The following is a 14,676-nucleotide window of genomic DNA, read 5'->3' on the forward strand; positions in this document are numbered from 1 at the left end:
CATACATTCGGCAGTAATTCCTTTTGGAACCATAAAGTTTCCTTAAAATTTTCAATTAATTAAGGATAAATGTTAGTTAATTATTTTTATTAGTGGCGAAGGATGACCAAGTGAGATGACTCATACAAAAAAAATTGAAATTAACTTTTAAATAACTACCTCCTTCTTCCTTTTAATATTATACTGTATTTTTTGTCAGAACTAGAAAAGAAAAAGTTAATAAAGATGAAGAATAAAATATAGAATAAAGTGTTTGATTAGGTAAGAGCCGATAGTCCCATATGATTTATCAATATAATCAATATTTAAAAGTCCAACTACTCAATTTTAGTTTAAAGTTTAACGTTTCAAACATATTTTTGAACTAGTATTAATAAACAATGCATAATAATTAGTTATCTATATGTAAGCCAATAAACATAAGCTACAACTTTGACCCAAGTTGACTCAACTAAACCTTTGGTCCAGACCAACTTAACTCAACCTTCAACTAAGACCGACTTGACTCGACCTTTGGCATGATCCAACTCGGGTCATCCTTTTCGGCTCGAGTTAACTCGACTAGTCCTTCCGCCTGGACCAACTCGGCTAATCCTTTATCCATGGCTTACTCGGCCTGACCTTTAGCCACAATTAGCTTGACCAAACCTTCGGTCGACTCGGCTCCATCCGATCTTGCTCGACTTTCAGCCCGCACTAACTCAGCTCGAACATCGCCCTGCGTGCTTTTGGCTCAAACTTTTGTCCATGACCTCTTAGTTCGACCTTTTGCTCGAGTCAACTCGGATCGACCTTCATCTCAAGTGGACTTAACTTGACTTTCGGCTTGACTGAATCATCTTTACATTCAACCTAATTGACTCGTTTTAACCTTTAACTTGACCGATTTTGCTCAACCTTTAGTTTGTGCCAAATGGTTTAACCTTCAGTTTATGCCAAATCGACTTGACCTTTTAGCCCATACCAAATTGGCTGGACTTTCAACCTCTGTCAACTTGACTTGAGCTATAGTCCTATTATCCTGACTCGACATTTGACCCCAACGAACATAGCTTGAGCCTTCAGTTCAGGTTGTCTCGATTTAGCTTATTGTATAAGTAACTCGTTCATGAGTGAAGTGATATCTTAAAAATAAGAAAGAAATAATTCAATTTCTCCCTTTATATATGTGTTTGTATGTATAAGAAAACAAATTAAGATGAGAGAGAAAAACAAAGATCTCTTTAAAACAATAAATCTATTCATATCAAAAGTTGACTTATTCTTTATCTTTTAATGGTCAATTATTTCAACAAAACATGAGAGGAAAATATGAAAGATAATTTAAAATTTTGATAAATAAGATATAAAAGAGAATTTACATAATATGAATTTTAGATGAATAATAAATTTAGAGAAGTAATTAATGAAATTATTTTTATTGATTATAAATGTCGCTTTTCATTGAATTAAAGTTTTACGCGTAAACAAGTTATCGTTTAGGTTTAAACACTCAGATGGTCCTCATATTTGTACGGGAATCTTAGTTGGGTCATCATATTTGAAACTGTCTCAATTGGGTCATAATATTTGTAAAATTGAGTCAATTTTATTATATCCGTTAAGTTGTCCCAATGGCGTTAACTTGAGCTGAGGTGTAATTTTTTTTATGGCGTGGCATTATGCATTAAATTGAATGGGTGATGTGTTTTAATTTAAAGGATCCCCTCACATCCAAAGTGTTTTATCTGTCTTTGTTAGCAAAAATCAAAGATGAAGTTTTGATGATGAACAGATTTACACAAGTCAAGATCCATAAAGGCAGATTGAAGATCTCTGTACTTTATAAAGCTTTTATAATAATCAAAGTTGATGTAATAGTGCTCTTATATGTATTAGGGTTGATTCTTGTAATTTATATTTGATTTATTTACTGTTGAGAATCATCCACAAGCTGTTTTAATCGATTAAACCCAGTTTTAATCGATTAAAACGAGGCTGACACTGAAAACCCAATTGCCCCTGTAATAATCGATTAAAGCTAATAATAATCTATTAGTTAATCGATTATTCCTGAGAATAATCGATTAACACTAGCCATTGGGGGTTTCAGATTTGAAAAACTAGCCGTTGGGGGTTTCAGATTTGAAAAACTAGCCGTTGGGGGTTTCAGATTTGAAAAACTAGCCGTTGTACTCATTATTAATCGATTAATATTTATGTTAATCGATTAAATGCGTTAGATGGCCCGTTTTCGAAGAATGGAAGGGTATTAGGCTGAGTCTATAAAATGGCTCACTCTTTATCTCAAAAAGTAACTCTTCCCTTGTGCAAAAGAACTCTGAACTCTTTGAGAACTCTGTGAGATTGTTGAAGCTAAGGAAACTCTTGTCTGCAAAGTCCTGAAGTGCTATTGCGGTGACAGAGGAATAGCTTGTTCATCCTTGGTGTATCCGAGGAAGTGCCTGGAAGAGAATCATCCTTCGTGAAGCATTCGAAGGAGGTGGTCATCCTTTGTGAAGATTCAAAGGAAGTGTAAGTTCATCTCTTGTGGTTTCAAGAGAGGTGGTATTTCTAAACTCTTACAAATTGTTTTTCTTTGTGATTAATATTTGTAATTGTTTTGTGTTAGTGAAAAAGGTTTATCTTGTTTGAGATAAGCGACTGGACGTAGGATCCGAGTGATCTGAACCAGGATAAAATCATCTGTGCAATTTTTCTCTTTCTCTTACTCTGTCATTTATATTTAATTATCTGCTCAGTAAGAAAAATTAAGAGAAAAATAATAAAAGGCAAAATAAAAGTATATAACCAATTCACCCCCCCTCTTGGTTTGTTCCACGCTAATAATTCTGTTGCAGCGATTCTAACAGTCTTCGTCTTGGGGAAGAAGAGGTTCTCTAAGCAATGTGCAGCATCAACGATGCTTCCTCTTCCTCCGCCTTAAGCGACTGCAACAGTGACATATCTGGCGAATTCGCCACAGCTTCTTCGCAAACGCCCCGCTTCCTCATCACTTGCACCACCGAAAATTCTGATGATTTGATCCGTCAACTCGTCGCCGATCTCAACTCCGCCTCACTCGACGATCAGAAACAAGCCGCCATGGAAATCAGATTGCTCGCCAAGAACAACCCGGAGAATCGAGTCAAAATCGCCAAAGTCGGCGTAACCAAATCGCTGATTTCACTCATTTCTTCGTCGGACCTCCAGCTCTAAGAAGTGGGAAGGAAGAGGTGAAAGTGATCAGTGGTTGGAGGGAAAAAGAAGCATCGTCGCCACATGGATTTAATGATTCTAAAACACATCACTCATTCAATTTAATGCATAATGTCACGCTATAAAAAAATACAGCTCAGCTCAAGTTAACGGGCGTTTGGGAGAACTTAACGGATAGGGTAAAATTGGCTCAGTTTTACAAATATTATGATCCAATTGAGACAGTTTCAAATATGAGGACCCAACTGAGACCCCATACAAATATGAGGACCATCTGAGGGTTTAAACCTATCCTTTAAAATAAAATAAAAGTTATAAATCTCTTGCGTTTATTATTATCATTTTCAGAAAACATTATAGTAATATCCCAATTAAATGGTTTAAAATACTATTTAGGAATTATCACAAGTATAATATGATAGGATAATTAAAAAGATAGATATATAAAGTTTAAATACAATTATCAAAACTTAACCATAAGATCGAATTTTATATACAAATTTCTAATACAAAGCTACGTATAAAAGGATCCTGAAATAATACCATAAATGTTTCGACAGGATTGAGATCCTTAACCCAAAGCATTAAAAGTTGTCCGCTTCATCCTCCAGTTGCGCTATCCTCTCTCTTCTCCTTGTCCTAGCCGCGGGGAAGGATGCCTGAAGAAGACACTCCGACGCTCAAGTCAATGATTTTGTGTAATAATCTTGTAATAAAGATTAGTCATTAGAGTTAAATTACCTGTCTTTTCTGTCAGACATATATTTATAAATATTACTAATGAGCTTACCATTAGGTCTGACTCATTAATTACCAATAAATGACTTTATTCCTGTTAATTGTCAATCAATGACTATTATTCTAATTAAATGTCAATTAATGGCTATTATTGCTCAAAATAATTTCCAGACCAGTCAGTCATTTTATCACTAGATGGTCAGTCGCCCAGTCCTTTGACTGACTGGGTGGTCCTACAGTACACAAGCCCCTCAAGCTCAAGCATGATATAATGTGCGAAGGGCTTTTAGGTAGTATGCTTCTGATGCAAATTAATTTTACTTCGACATGTGTCCTTGTGTGTGGTTGTACGTTTGACCAACATTTTGAACCTCTTTGACCACTCGTTACAAGTAAGGCAAGAGTTGAAAAAGTTCATTGACCACTTTTGAATTTATGGACAGGAGTTGAAAAACATTCCCTATCAGCTGGTTGAAGGTAAGTCAGGAGTTGAAAAACGTTCCCTAACTACCTGTGAAGGGCTTGATAGGAGTTGAAAAATGTTCCCTGCCGGCTAGTTGAAGGTAAGTCAGGAGTTGAAAAATGTTCCTGACCACCTGTGAAGGGCTCAACAGGAGTTGAAAAACATTCCCTGTCGGTCGATTGCTCAAAGTTGACCAAGCGGTTTGTATGCAAGGTCCTGTCATTTATACTGAAGAATAATAATTCAAATTTAAACGATAAAAAAATGTTAGACAATCCTATCAAAAGACTCAACTTTCAAATTCTTGCTAAATATTAGTGCGACATAATTTATGACCAAAGATTCTGCGCCACCATTAGGATACAACAATGAACATTTTGCAGTCCATAGTCCCCACAAGAATATTGCATGTTGCTACAAGAATTTTAGAATTTTCTCCTCGGAGTATTTAGGAGCAAAGTGTTTTATAGCACTGAAACGCTGCGGTGGATATGTCTCAAAGGAAAAGGCTATGTGGTGATGGTTATTATACTACAATGTCTCCAACAAGGATGACCTGACGAGCGTTGATGTCGACTGTTCCTGAATAAATCTTGAATAATTGAGTTAAATTATTTAGCAAATAATAATAAAATAAATTTAGATGCGAAAACATCAACACATGATCATCAATCTTTGCATCCTTGCACGACACACAATCTGGTGGACCTTTGGATCCCATTTCTTTATTAATATATTGTGATTTCCAAAGCCATGCAACTTTTATGACTTGCTACTAAAAGCTGTTGGTGGAAATGGCAAGTACATTTGTCATTGCGGCCAATATAATCATTTTCAGTGCCACACCATTTTATCCCTTATGCATCAGATGCAGAATTTGAATGACTCAAAGTTCTAATGTGGTCTTTATTGTTTCGGTAGCAATGATGGATCTGGTGAATATTGAATGCTTTCTTCATCACAACATTTTGAATCCCAATAGGACAATTTTCCCCATTTGACTGAATTTTTAAATCAGCTTCTTGGCAAACCATATGATCACTAAACCCTTCAACAACTTGAGTGGTGGCACCTAGGAAAATATCATTGTTGGTTTCATGTTGTTGTTTACCCACTTGAATATGTGATTTATTCTTAGATAAAATCATAGGATTTGAATTGGTTGGATTCACATTGAAGACGAGATGACGCTATGTTGCTGCCAATCTCGACCACAACACCCTCATCAACGATGGCATGCGATGCCAAGCTTGTCATGTCTGTCATCATTAAAAGTTGCAACGAGAAATTTCGTGGTCTCAAGTCGGTGGTGGACGTCGAAGGGGGCAACGACACTACTATGCACATCCTTCATCAAGCTCTCCCTTCCACTCGAGCCATCAATTTCGATGTTCCCATAACCTGTCTGAAGTGTTATGCAAACTTTAAAGGGACCCTATAGTTTATTTTATTAAATAAAAGTAGCATGGGAAAAAGGTGTGCAACATGGGAAAATAATTGTGCAGCATGTGATAAAACTTGCAACACGGGATAAAGCACGAAGCATGGGAAAACGTGCCGATGAAATTTGCACAACACCAATCAGTCAGCTACTATTCCATTAATGTGCCAACTATGAAACCATCACCTTTAGTTTTTCCATCCCTGTTTTGGTCCAGAAAAGAGTTTAGTATTGGTTTTGTACTCCTATTTCTTTTATATAAAGTAATATTTCAAGTTGTGGAATACTTTCATTCCTATCATGAAAAGCTCTCTATCGTCTGTCGTCTTGATTGTCTCGAGCTTTTCCTGACGAGTTCAACACCATATTTTTCGAGCGTGCCGCTCTTAGAGAGGGCTACAACAAGGTTGAGTGTGGTCTGGCCGCTCATGGTGGGGAGGAGCGTGTCGGGGCGTTCCGACCCGAGAACTCTTTCGAAGAGCTCCGGTGTCACAGAGTGATGTAGGTACATTCAGCGGTTTCAGGATCAGTCATGATGGGACAAGGTTTTTCCTGAAAGTTCCTGAAACAAAAGATATGCCTTTAAAAGTTATTGATAAATTTTTTCTTCTTGTTGCAAAACCAAAATGTTTCGGTAGGATTGAGATCCTTAACACAAAGTATTCAAAGTTGTCGTTTCATCCTCCAGTTGTGCTATCCTTTCTCTTATCCTTGTCCTAGCCGCAGGGGAGGGTGCCTGCAGAAGACACTCTGACGCTCAAGTCAGTGACTTTGCGTAATAATCTTGTAATAAAGATTAGTCATTAGAGTTAAATTACCTGCCTTTTCTGTTAGACATATATTTATAAATATTACTAATGAGCTTACCATTAGGTCTGACTCATTAATTACCAATAAATGACTTTATTCCTGTTAATTATCATGACTATTATTCTAATTAACTGTCAATTAAGGGCTATTATTGCTTAGAATAATTTTCAGACCGATCAGTCGTTTTCTCATTGGATGGTCAGTCGCCCTGTCCTTTGATTGACCGGGTGGTCGTACAGTACAAGAAGAAAACCAAATAAGTACTACAATATTTATATATCCGCACTATCTCCACTTAAGGCTTGCTCCAGAGACACGTCATCACCATTTGCTCACACCCATTAGATGATCATTGTCCTAGAAAACAAGGACACAGGAACAACCAAACCAAGAACAAACAAACAGGGTAAGTTAGTGATAAAAGGATTAATCATAGTAAATTAACATCTCAAGCATACATTTCACACAAGTAAATCAAACATCTTAATCATGTCAAAGACCTAGGCTAGACTATACGGATATGGTAGGAATGTCGAGTTATGGCGGGTTATGCACTTGTGGTGGCCTCTACTACTATAGAACCATTGCTAATGGGTTTCACCCTATCACACTCACAAGGTTAGTTTGTACTGCGTCTTAGGTCATACTCGAACCACCTAGACTACAACCTCCTGCTACTCTCACCACATGTACCACTCGTCTCTAATTGAGAATGAATGAATGATCATTAGAGCGTCATGAAAACTCCCAAGACTGAGCTTCCTACATTCATACCAACAATACTTGATACCACACTTAGAATTTCACCTTAGAAACTCTTAATCCATCACACTTTCAAACATACTTCAATTCTCATTCAGTTATTGATAACACACATATAAAACATACCAAAACATGTCATAAGATACACCTCAAACCATAAAAGCCATAGACATGGAAAACAAAGGAAAAGAACCCTGCAGAGTGGCGTTGAACGACACCCTCCTACTATTGAGCGTCATTCTTCTCGCATTCTTGGCTCCTGAGTGCCACCTCCTAGAGCTGGGCATTAAACCTCTCATATTTTTAGCGCTCAGGCCCCGTTGAGAGCCATTGTACGCCACACCAGAACCCTCTCAACCCCTCTTTTCCGACCTTGGACGCTCTCTATACCTATTCAAATGGTGTATATGTTATCCTAGACCTGGAGAACACTTTAAGAACATATTCCTAATTTAAAATAATACCCTACTCTCTAATTGAGTCCAAACCTTCTACATCAGAATCTCATTACCCAAAACCCCTAAAATAGGATTTAAAACATTCCAAAATCACCCTATTCCTCCTATCTCTTTGTCTATCACATTTTTACCAACTCAAGGTGCTAATAAGTTTCTAATGATCTTTCAACACATCCCAAATCATTGTTCCTACTCTTAGAACCTTACTTTTAAAACTCATCCATCAAAACCTCCATTTTGGACTTACAAAGACCTATGACTTTGATAACTCGCTTCTCCTCAAACATTTCAACATCAATGAACTTCATAACATACCATTTATTACAACAATCACATCTAAAATACATCATACCATAATCAATCACCAAATAACTAATTACACTTATTTAAATTAAACTTAACGCTAACATAGATATTGTAATTATAATTAAATCAACCTAACATACATAAAATCACCAAACTTCCACAACAAACATAATTTAAAGAAAGATGCCTAGCTTCCCTTTATCTTAAAGAGAATGTGATCAAGCTCTACACGGTGCACTACCCTTGTTTAGAGTTCAAGGAACTCTAGAAACTCTAGAAACTCTTACAGAACACAAACTTGTGATCAAAAAGCATCCTTAGAACCTCTTATCAACAAGAAACTAGAAAAGAAAGTCAAATAACATATGCTAAGGAAAACTATGCATGGCCTCAAATTGAGAACAAAAGGAAAAAGAAGTCAAAAGTTCTAAAATAAAAATTGATCGATAAATGATGGAGAATGCACTTCTGTGATCTCTTAAGCACTTGTTGATCGTGAAAGAGATAATCAAAGTTGAAACTTGTAGAAAGAAAGAAAAGGAAACTCAAAAAAAAGAGTTGTAAAAGGATGACAAGTTCTAGATAATGAGAGGAGTTTATGAAATTCTATTTATATTATTAAATTATTTTAACTTTAAAATATTCGGTTTCATTATTTTAAAATATCATTCTTACAATATACATATTAAATAATTTTAACAAAATATTGTGAAATAAAATTTTAGAATCCAGGTTTTCAACTTAACTTTTTGTTTTCTCTTTGTTTGTTGTATCTTTAAAATATATAAATTTTGATATACTAATTTTTTAATACATTTTAAAACATTAAAATCAAGGTACGTAAGTATATCTTAAAGGTACAACATATAAATAACATAAAAAACCGAACAAAGAACTTGAAAATACGAGTTATTGTCGTACATTTTTTTTAGTTTGTAGCACATTATTGGTTTGTATGGTTTTTTCCCTTCTCTTTTTTACATTTGTGCTCTATTTTTAGGTTTAACTAAATTTATTTTCTCTCATAAATTTAAATATTTCTAAGTCTTTATTAAAATTTTATGGCCTAATAAGCATTAAACTTTTTTATATTTTTGAATTGAATTTTTCTTGTTTAATTAACGTGATTGTTATATTATCCTATAATTATACTTACTTGTCTTCATGCATTAACGTGATCGTTATATTATCATAACATTATACTTACTTGTCTCCATGCATTAATAGATGTAAGATTTCCTAGTTAAATAAATCAGTGGTTGATAAAGTGACCGTAAATACTTAGAAAAATGATATTTTAGAAACGATTGTAGTTTTAAAATAGTTAAATTTGATTATTTTAATATTAAATAATTTTAATATAAATAATTTCGTTATAAATGATTTTCATTATTTTAAAACACACAATCTTTCTAAAAATCACTTTTTTAGAGTTTTATGACTTCTATCAAGGAGTTCTTCTCCTGCGTTCATTTGTTTAAAGATCAGAGACCGCTTGAGTAATCATAGCGATGAAATCTTCAAGTCTACTTGATGAGTTTCTCCAAAAAAGTAAGTTAGGTTCTACTCTTTTTCTTTGGTCTATCTTATTTTCTTTGCATGTGAGCCTTAGTATTTTTGCATGTGAAGTTTGAGTCTTTTATAAGACTCTCTATTGATCAATGATTCTAATGGCATATCGCGATCATGTTTTCGTTTTTCGTAGGTACAAATAGTGTCCTTTGATATGTGGAAGTTGTTTGAGGTTCTATAAAGTTATGCAGTGATTTAATAGTTAAGGGGAGCTAGTTACTTTGATTTTATCTTATAGACATGTCTTAATTGATGTTTGTAAGATGGTATGGTAGTTGATTTGTGAAGTTGAATTGATTCGTTAAACTTGATATGTTGGGTTGCTTGATGAAGTTGGTATGTTTAGTGGAATTTGATGTATTGTGTGTAGATGATTTGTTGCTTTTATGCTTGATTCTTGGGGATTTGGAAATGTTAGATAGGTTGTCTTGATTTGATTAAATGTTGTTGAACTTTGGTTTGATAATAGGTTGAAGAAAATTGTGGGTTTTTTATTTAGAATGGAGGTTTTTATATGTGATTTTCTAAAGAAGTTTTTTTGGGGAGAAGTTTGAAGTTTAGGGTCTATTTTTAGGCCATTTAAGACTTTGTTGGCCACTTAGTTCACAAAAAATCTGATTATAAATGTGTAAATCCTGGTATGCGAGTTTTCATAGTGTTGATTTAATCTGGTGCACTTGATTCCTAACCAAAAAAGCAAAATGGTATTCAATTGTGGTCATAAACATGTTTTTGGATCAATTCTAATGTCAAGGATACCAATTTGAACATTTGAATGAGTATTAGGTACAACCAAATTAGAAAATCATGTTGTAAAAAACTGATAGAAATAATCGGTTATTAAATCTAATAATCGATTATTTCAATAGGTATTGCATCTTTGTTGATAAACTCTTTGAAATAATCAATTATCAGACCTTGTAATCAATTATTGCACTAGGTATGATTGTCTTTGCTTAAAATTCTCTGAAATAATCGATTATCTCATAACAAAATGGATATTTATGGTTTATGAACATGTTTATGGTAGATGAATATAATGGTATGTAATGATGCTTCATGAAATACAAATTTGAATATTAATATGTATGATAGTTGTTCACACATATATGGTGGTTATGTTGAAATCTATTAATGCTTATTGGATGATATATTTGTGATTCTGAGAATGGATGATATGTAATGTGAGAAGAATCTTAAGGAGAGGTTTTTTGTTTGAGACAATTGTTGTGAATGTTTGACAAACAGATTTCTGAAAGGGAGTATCTTGATATTCCACCAACCATTCAACTCACAAAGATGAATGGGGTGACGGAGAGAATGACATGAGGTTTATGGTCTAGACTTTGGAGTCTTAGGAGTGGAAGATTAACCTCATGAGTAGCAGATTGAGTTACTCTTGTTTATAACTTTGTAGAATATAAATACTACCATGGATACATGCCTTTATTGAAGTCTATGTCAAAGCATTATATCTAGATAATTCAGTCTAAAGTTAAATGATTATATGTTTGAGTTATAGAATGTTTCAATGTTGAACTAATGTGTGATATATATAAAGTTTTCTTTTGAACACTAGGTCACCCTGTTGTTTTTGGTGTGTTTTGTTTGTTTTTTCTATGATGATGATCACCTTATTGGTGGATCCAGATGAGAGATAATTAAGTTAAGTTATCTAGTAGTTAAGTTTAGTTCTTATAGATATAATTATTACTATGGTTATTTTATTTTTGATAATTGTATTAGTACTATATCTATAAGTGATAACAAATATGTTTTGTTTTATCAATTTTATAATGTCTTATTTTATCATTAGTAAGCTTCTAAAATTAGGATGTTAGAGTGACTAGTTGATTTTTATTGTTTTGATTAGAGACATATTGGACCAAAAAAATTTATTATGTTCTATAATAACTTTCATCTGATCACCTTAAAGAATTAAAAGATTAAGAGATTGTCGCTCATGTTAAAAATAAACAAAAACAGAGTAGCTTTTAGTTACAGTAGTTTGTTTTGTGTATAAATAAACTTTATATCATACTTTCATAACTGAATAAAATTTTGAAAGTTATACAGTTTACCTGAGTGTCTCTGTGAGCTTTTGATTGGTTGAATCGGTGTGTGGTGTTGCTCCGTCGTGTGTGGTGGTGGTAACCTGAGGAAGAGGGTTGAAACCCTAGTAGAGCGTCTGGGTGTTTCTTTCTCTCACTACATCTCGAAACTTCTCTCAGTTTGAAACACTTCTCTCACTAGCGTGTGCCTGTTTTCTTTAATAAGGAAAAAGTAATAGTCTGGGTGGTTTTACGTTTCTACCCTTTATTCTAATATGGTATCAAGAGCATAGGTTCTTTTCCTGGGGTGTACGTGAAGTGGGTACTGTGTTCTAGAGGTGAGTGTATCCAGAAGTGTAGAAAGAAGGGTTCTTTGACTGTGTATAAATCAAAGATTCAGAAAGGTTGTTGCAAGAAAAGATGGCTAGAGTTGGAGGAATTCAGGGATCACTACCCATGTTTGATGGCAAGCAATTTGCTGATTGGCGGATCAAGATGTGGGCTGTGTTTGGTTTTCAGGATGTGTTGGAAATCATTGAAGATGGAGTGCCTGTGTTGAGTGAAAAGGCAACCCAGGAACAGAAGAAAGAACACAAGATGCTGGAGAAACTGGATAGCAAGGCCAGATTCTTAATGTATCAATGTGTAAGTCAAAAGATTTTCAACAAAATCTCTAATGCAGCCACTGCAAAGGAGATTTGGGGCATGTTGGTGAAAACCTACGGTGATGGACAGAAATGCAAAGGTGAAACTGCAAGCTCTAAGGAGGAAGTTTGAAACTCTGATCATGGAGAAGAGTGAGACCGTGGCTGAGTATTTTGATAAGGTGCAGGAATTAGTGAACAAAATGAGGGCTTGTGGTGACAAGGTGACAGATGAGTATATTGTAGATAAAGTTCTAAGGACCCTAACCCCCAGATTTGACTATGCGGTGACTGCCATTGAAGAAACTCGAAGAAAAGAGGATATTGACAGTGAGGAGTTGCTGCATTCACTAGAGGCTCATGAGTTACGCCTCAATGAACACAGACAATGCCAGGAACAGCCCTGCAGGCCAGATCATAGTGGAAAGGTGAGAAGGGCTTCAAGAAAGGTGGAAAAGGAGGTAAGAAAGGAAAAGATTCTCTAAACCAGCAAGGAGAAGAGTCCACTGAATCTGGAAAAGAAAAGAAATCAAAGAATGCTGATGGAGAATGGAAGTTTGATAAGAAAAAAGTGAAATGCTATAACTGCCAAAAACTGGGTCATTATGCAAAGGAGTGCTGGAAAGGTGAAGGGGCTAAAAATAAACCTAAGAGGGCTAATCTGGTTCAAGAAGAATCAGATTCAGAGGTAGTGATTTTGATGGCCTATGATGATGAGAAACAACCAGAAAGCATTGTTTGGTACCTTGATTCTGGCTGTTCAACTCACAAGACCAAGAGAAAAGATTGGTTTGTGAGAGTGCAGAGAGTAAAGCATAGAAAGATCAGATTTGCTTATAACAGCAGTTTGGAGGCAGAGTGTTCTAGCAGAGTAGCGTTGAGGGGTGAAGATGGTAGAGAAGTGGTCATTGAAGAGGTATTGTATGTACCTGGGTTAAAGACTAATTTACTTAGTCTTGGACAGTTGCTTCAGAAGGGCTACGTGATGAAGATGGAAAACAATTGTCTTAGCATCTTCAATCAAGATGGAAAAGAGGTGATACAGGCTGAACTGTCACAGAATAGAACATTCAAGTTGGTGATGGAGGCAGTAAACCATCACTGTTTTACTACAGCAGAAGAGGAAGATGAGTGGCTGTGGCATCTCATATTTGGGCACCTGAATTTCCAGGATCTATCAATATTAAGTCAGAAGAAATTGGTGACTGGCTTATCAAAGGTGGACATTCCAGGAACTGTTTGTAGAGAATGTGTTCAATGCAAGCAAACCCGTGGCAGATTTCAAAGGTATTTACCCCAGAAATCTGCAGAGAAACTAGGAGTGGTATATTCGGATGTTTGTGGCCCTATGCAAGTAGAAACACCTGGTGACAGCAGGTATTTTCTTCTATTCTTAGATGACTGGACCAAAAAATGTTGGGTTTATCTCTTGAAGAGAAAAGGGGAGGTGCTGCAACAATTTCAGAAATTCAAGAATATGGTGGAAAGGTAGAGTGAAAAGAAACTGAAAATACTGAGAACAGATGGAGGAGGAGAATATATCTCCACTGATTTCAGGAAATATTGTGAAAAAGAAGGGATTGTTCATGAAGTTACTCCTCCCTACACGCCTCAACACAATGGGGCAGCATAGAGGAAAAATAGAACAATTCTGAACATGGTAAGGTGCATGTTGAAGAGTAAGGGGCTGCCTAGTTTCTTATGGGGTGAGGCTGTGATGACAGCCACCTACGTATTGAATTTGTCTCCAACAAAGAGACTTAATGGTGTCACACCAGAGGAGGCTTGGACAGGAGTGAAGCCAGATGTGAAGCATCTAAAAGTGTTTGGGTCCCTATGCTATAAACATGTTCCAGAACAGTTGAGAAAGAAGCTGGATGATAGGGGAATTCCATTAATTCTGATTGGGTATCATGTTACAGGAGGGTACAAGCTATATGACCCTGTAACAGGTGCTGCTTCAGTCAGCAGGGATGTAAAGATTGATGAAACTGGAGAGTGGCAGTGGGAAGTTAAAGAAAAAGAAGTACCAACCATTGAGTTGGAAAGTGAACCTGCAGCAGAGTTAGAGGCATGCAGGAGGGAGGAGAGTGTTAGGAGGTCTTCTCAGGTTACTCAGTTGCCAACTCATTTGAGAGACTATGACCTAGCCTATGATGCAACTATCTCATCAGAAGGTAATTTTGTTCACTTTGATTTGATAGCAGAAGCTGAACCAGTTAATTTTGAGCAG

At 35.6% G+C, this 14,676-nt stretch overlaps 1 protein-coding gene across 1 annotated transcript; it reads left to right on the forward strand.

Moving 5' to 3' along the window:
- Positions 1–2,886: 2,886 nt before the first annotated feature.
- On the forward strand, positions 2,887–3,198 carry LOC148198627 (U-box domain-containing protein 2-like). Its single transcript, XM_088115883.1, has one exon. The coding sequence runs from the start codon at positions 2,887–2,889 to the stop codon at positions 3,196–3,198; it is 312 nt and encodes a 103-aa protein (XP_087972009.1).
- The last annotated feature ends 11,478 nt before the right edge of the window (positions 3,199–14,676 follow it).

This window comes from Vigna umbellata, chromosome 5 (genome assembly GCF_029865625.1).
Source record: "Vigna umbellata cultivar VRB3 chromosome 5, Vumbellata_1.0, whole genome shotgun sequence".
NCBI classification, from domain to species: domain Eukaryota; kingdom Viridiplantae; phylum Streptophyta; class Magnoliopsida; order Fabales; family Fabaceae; genus Vigna; species Vigna umbellata.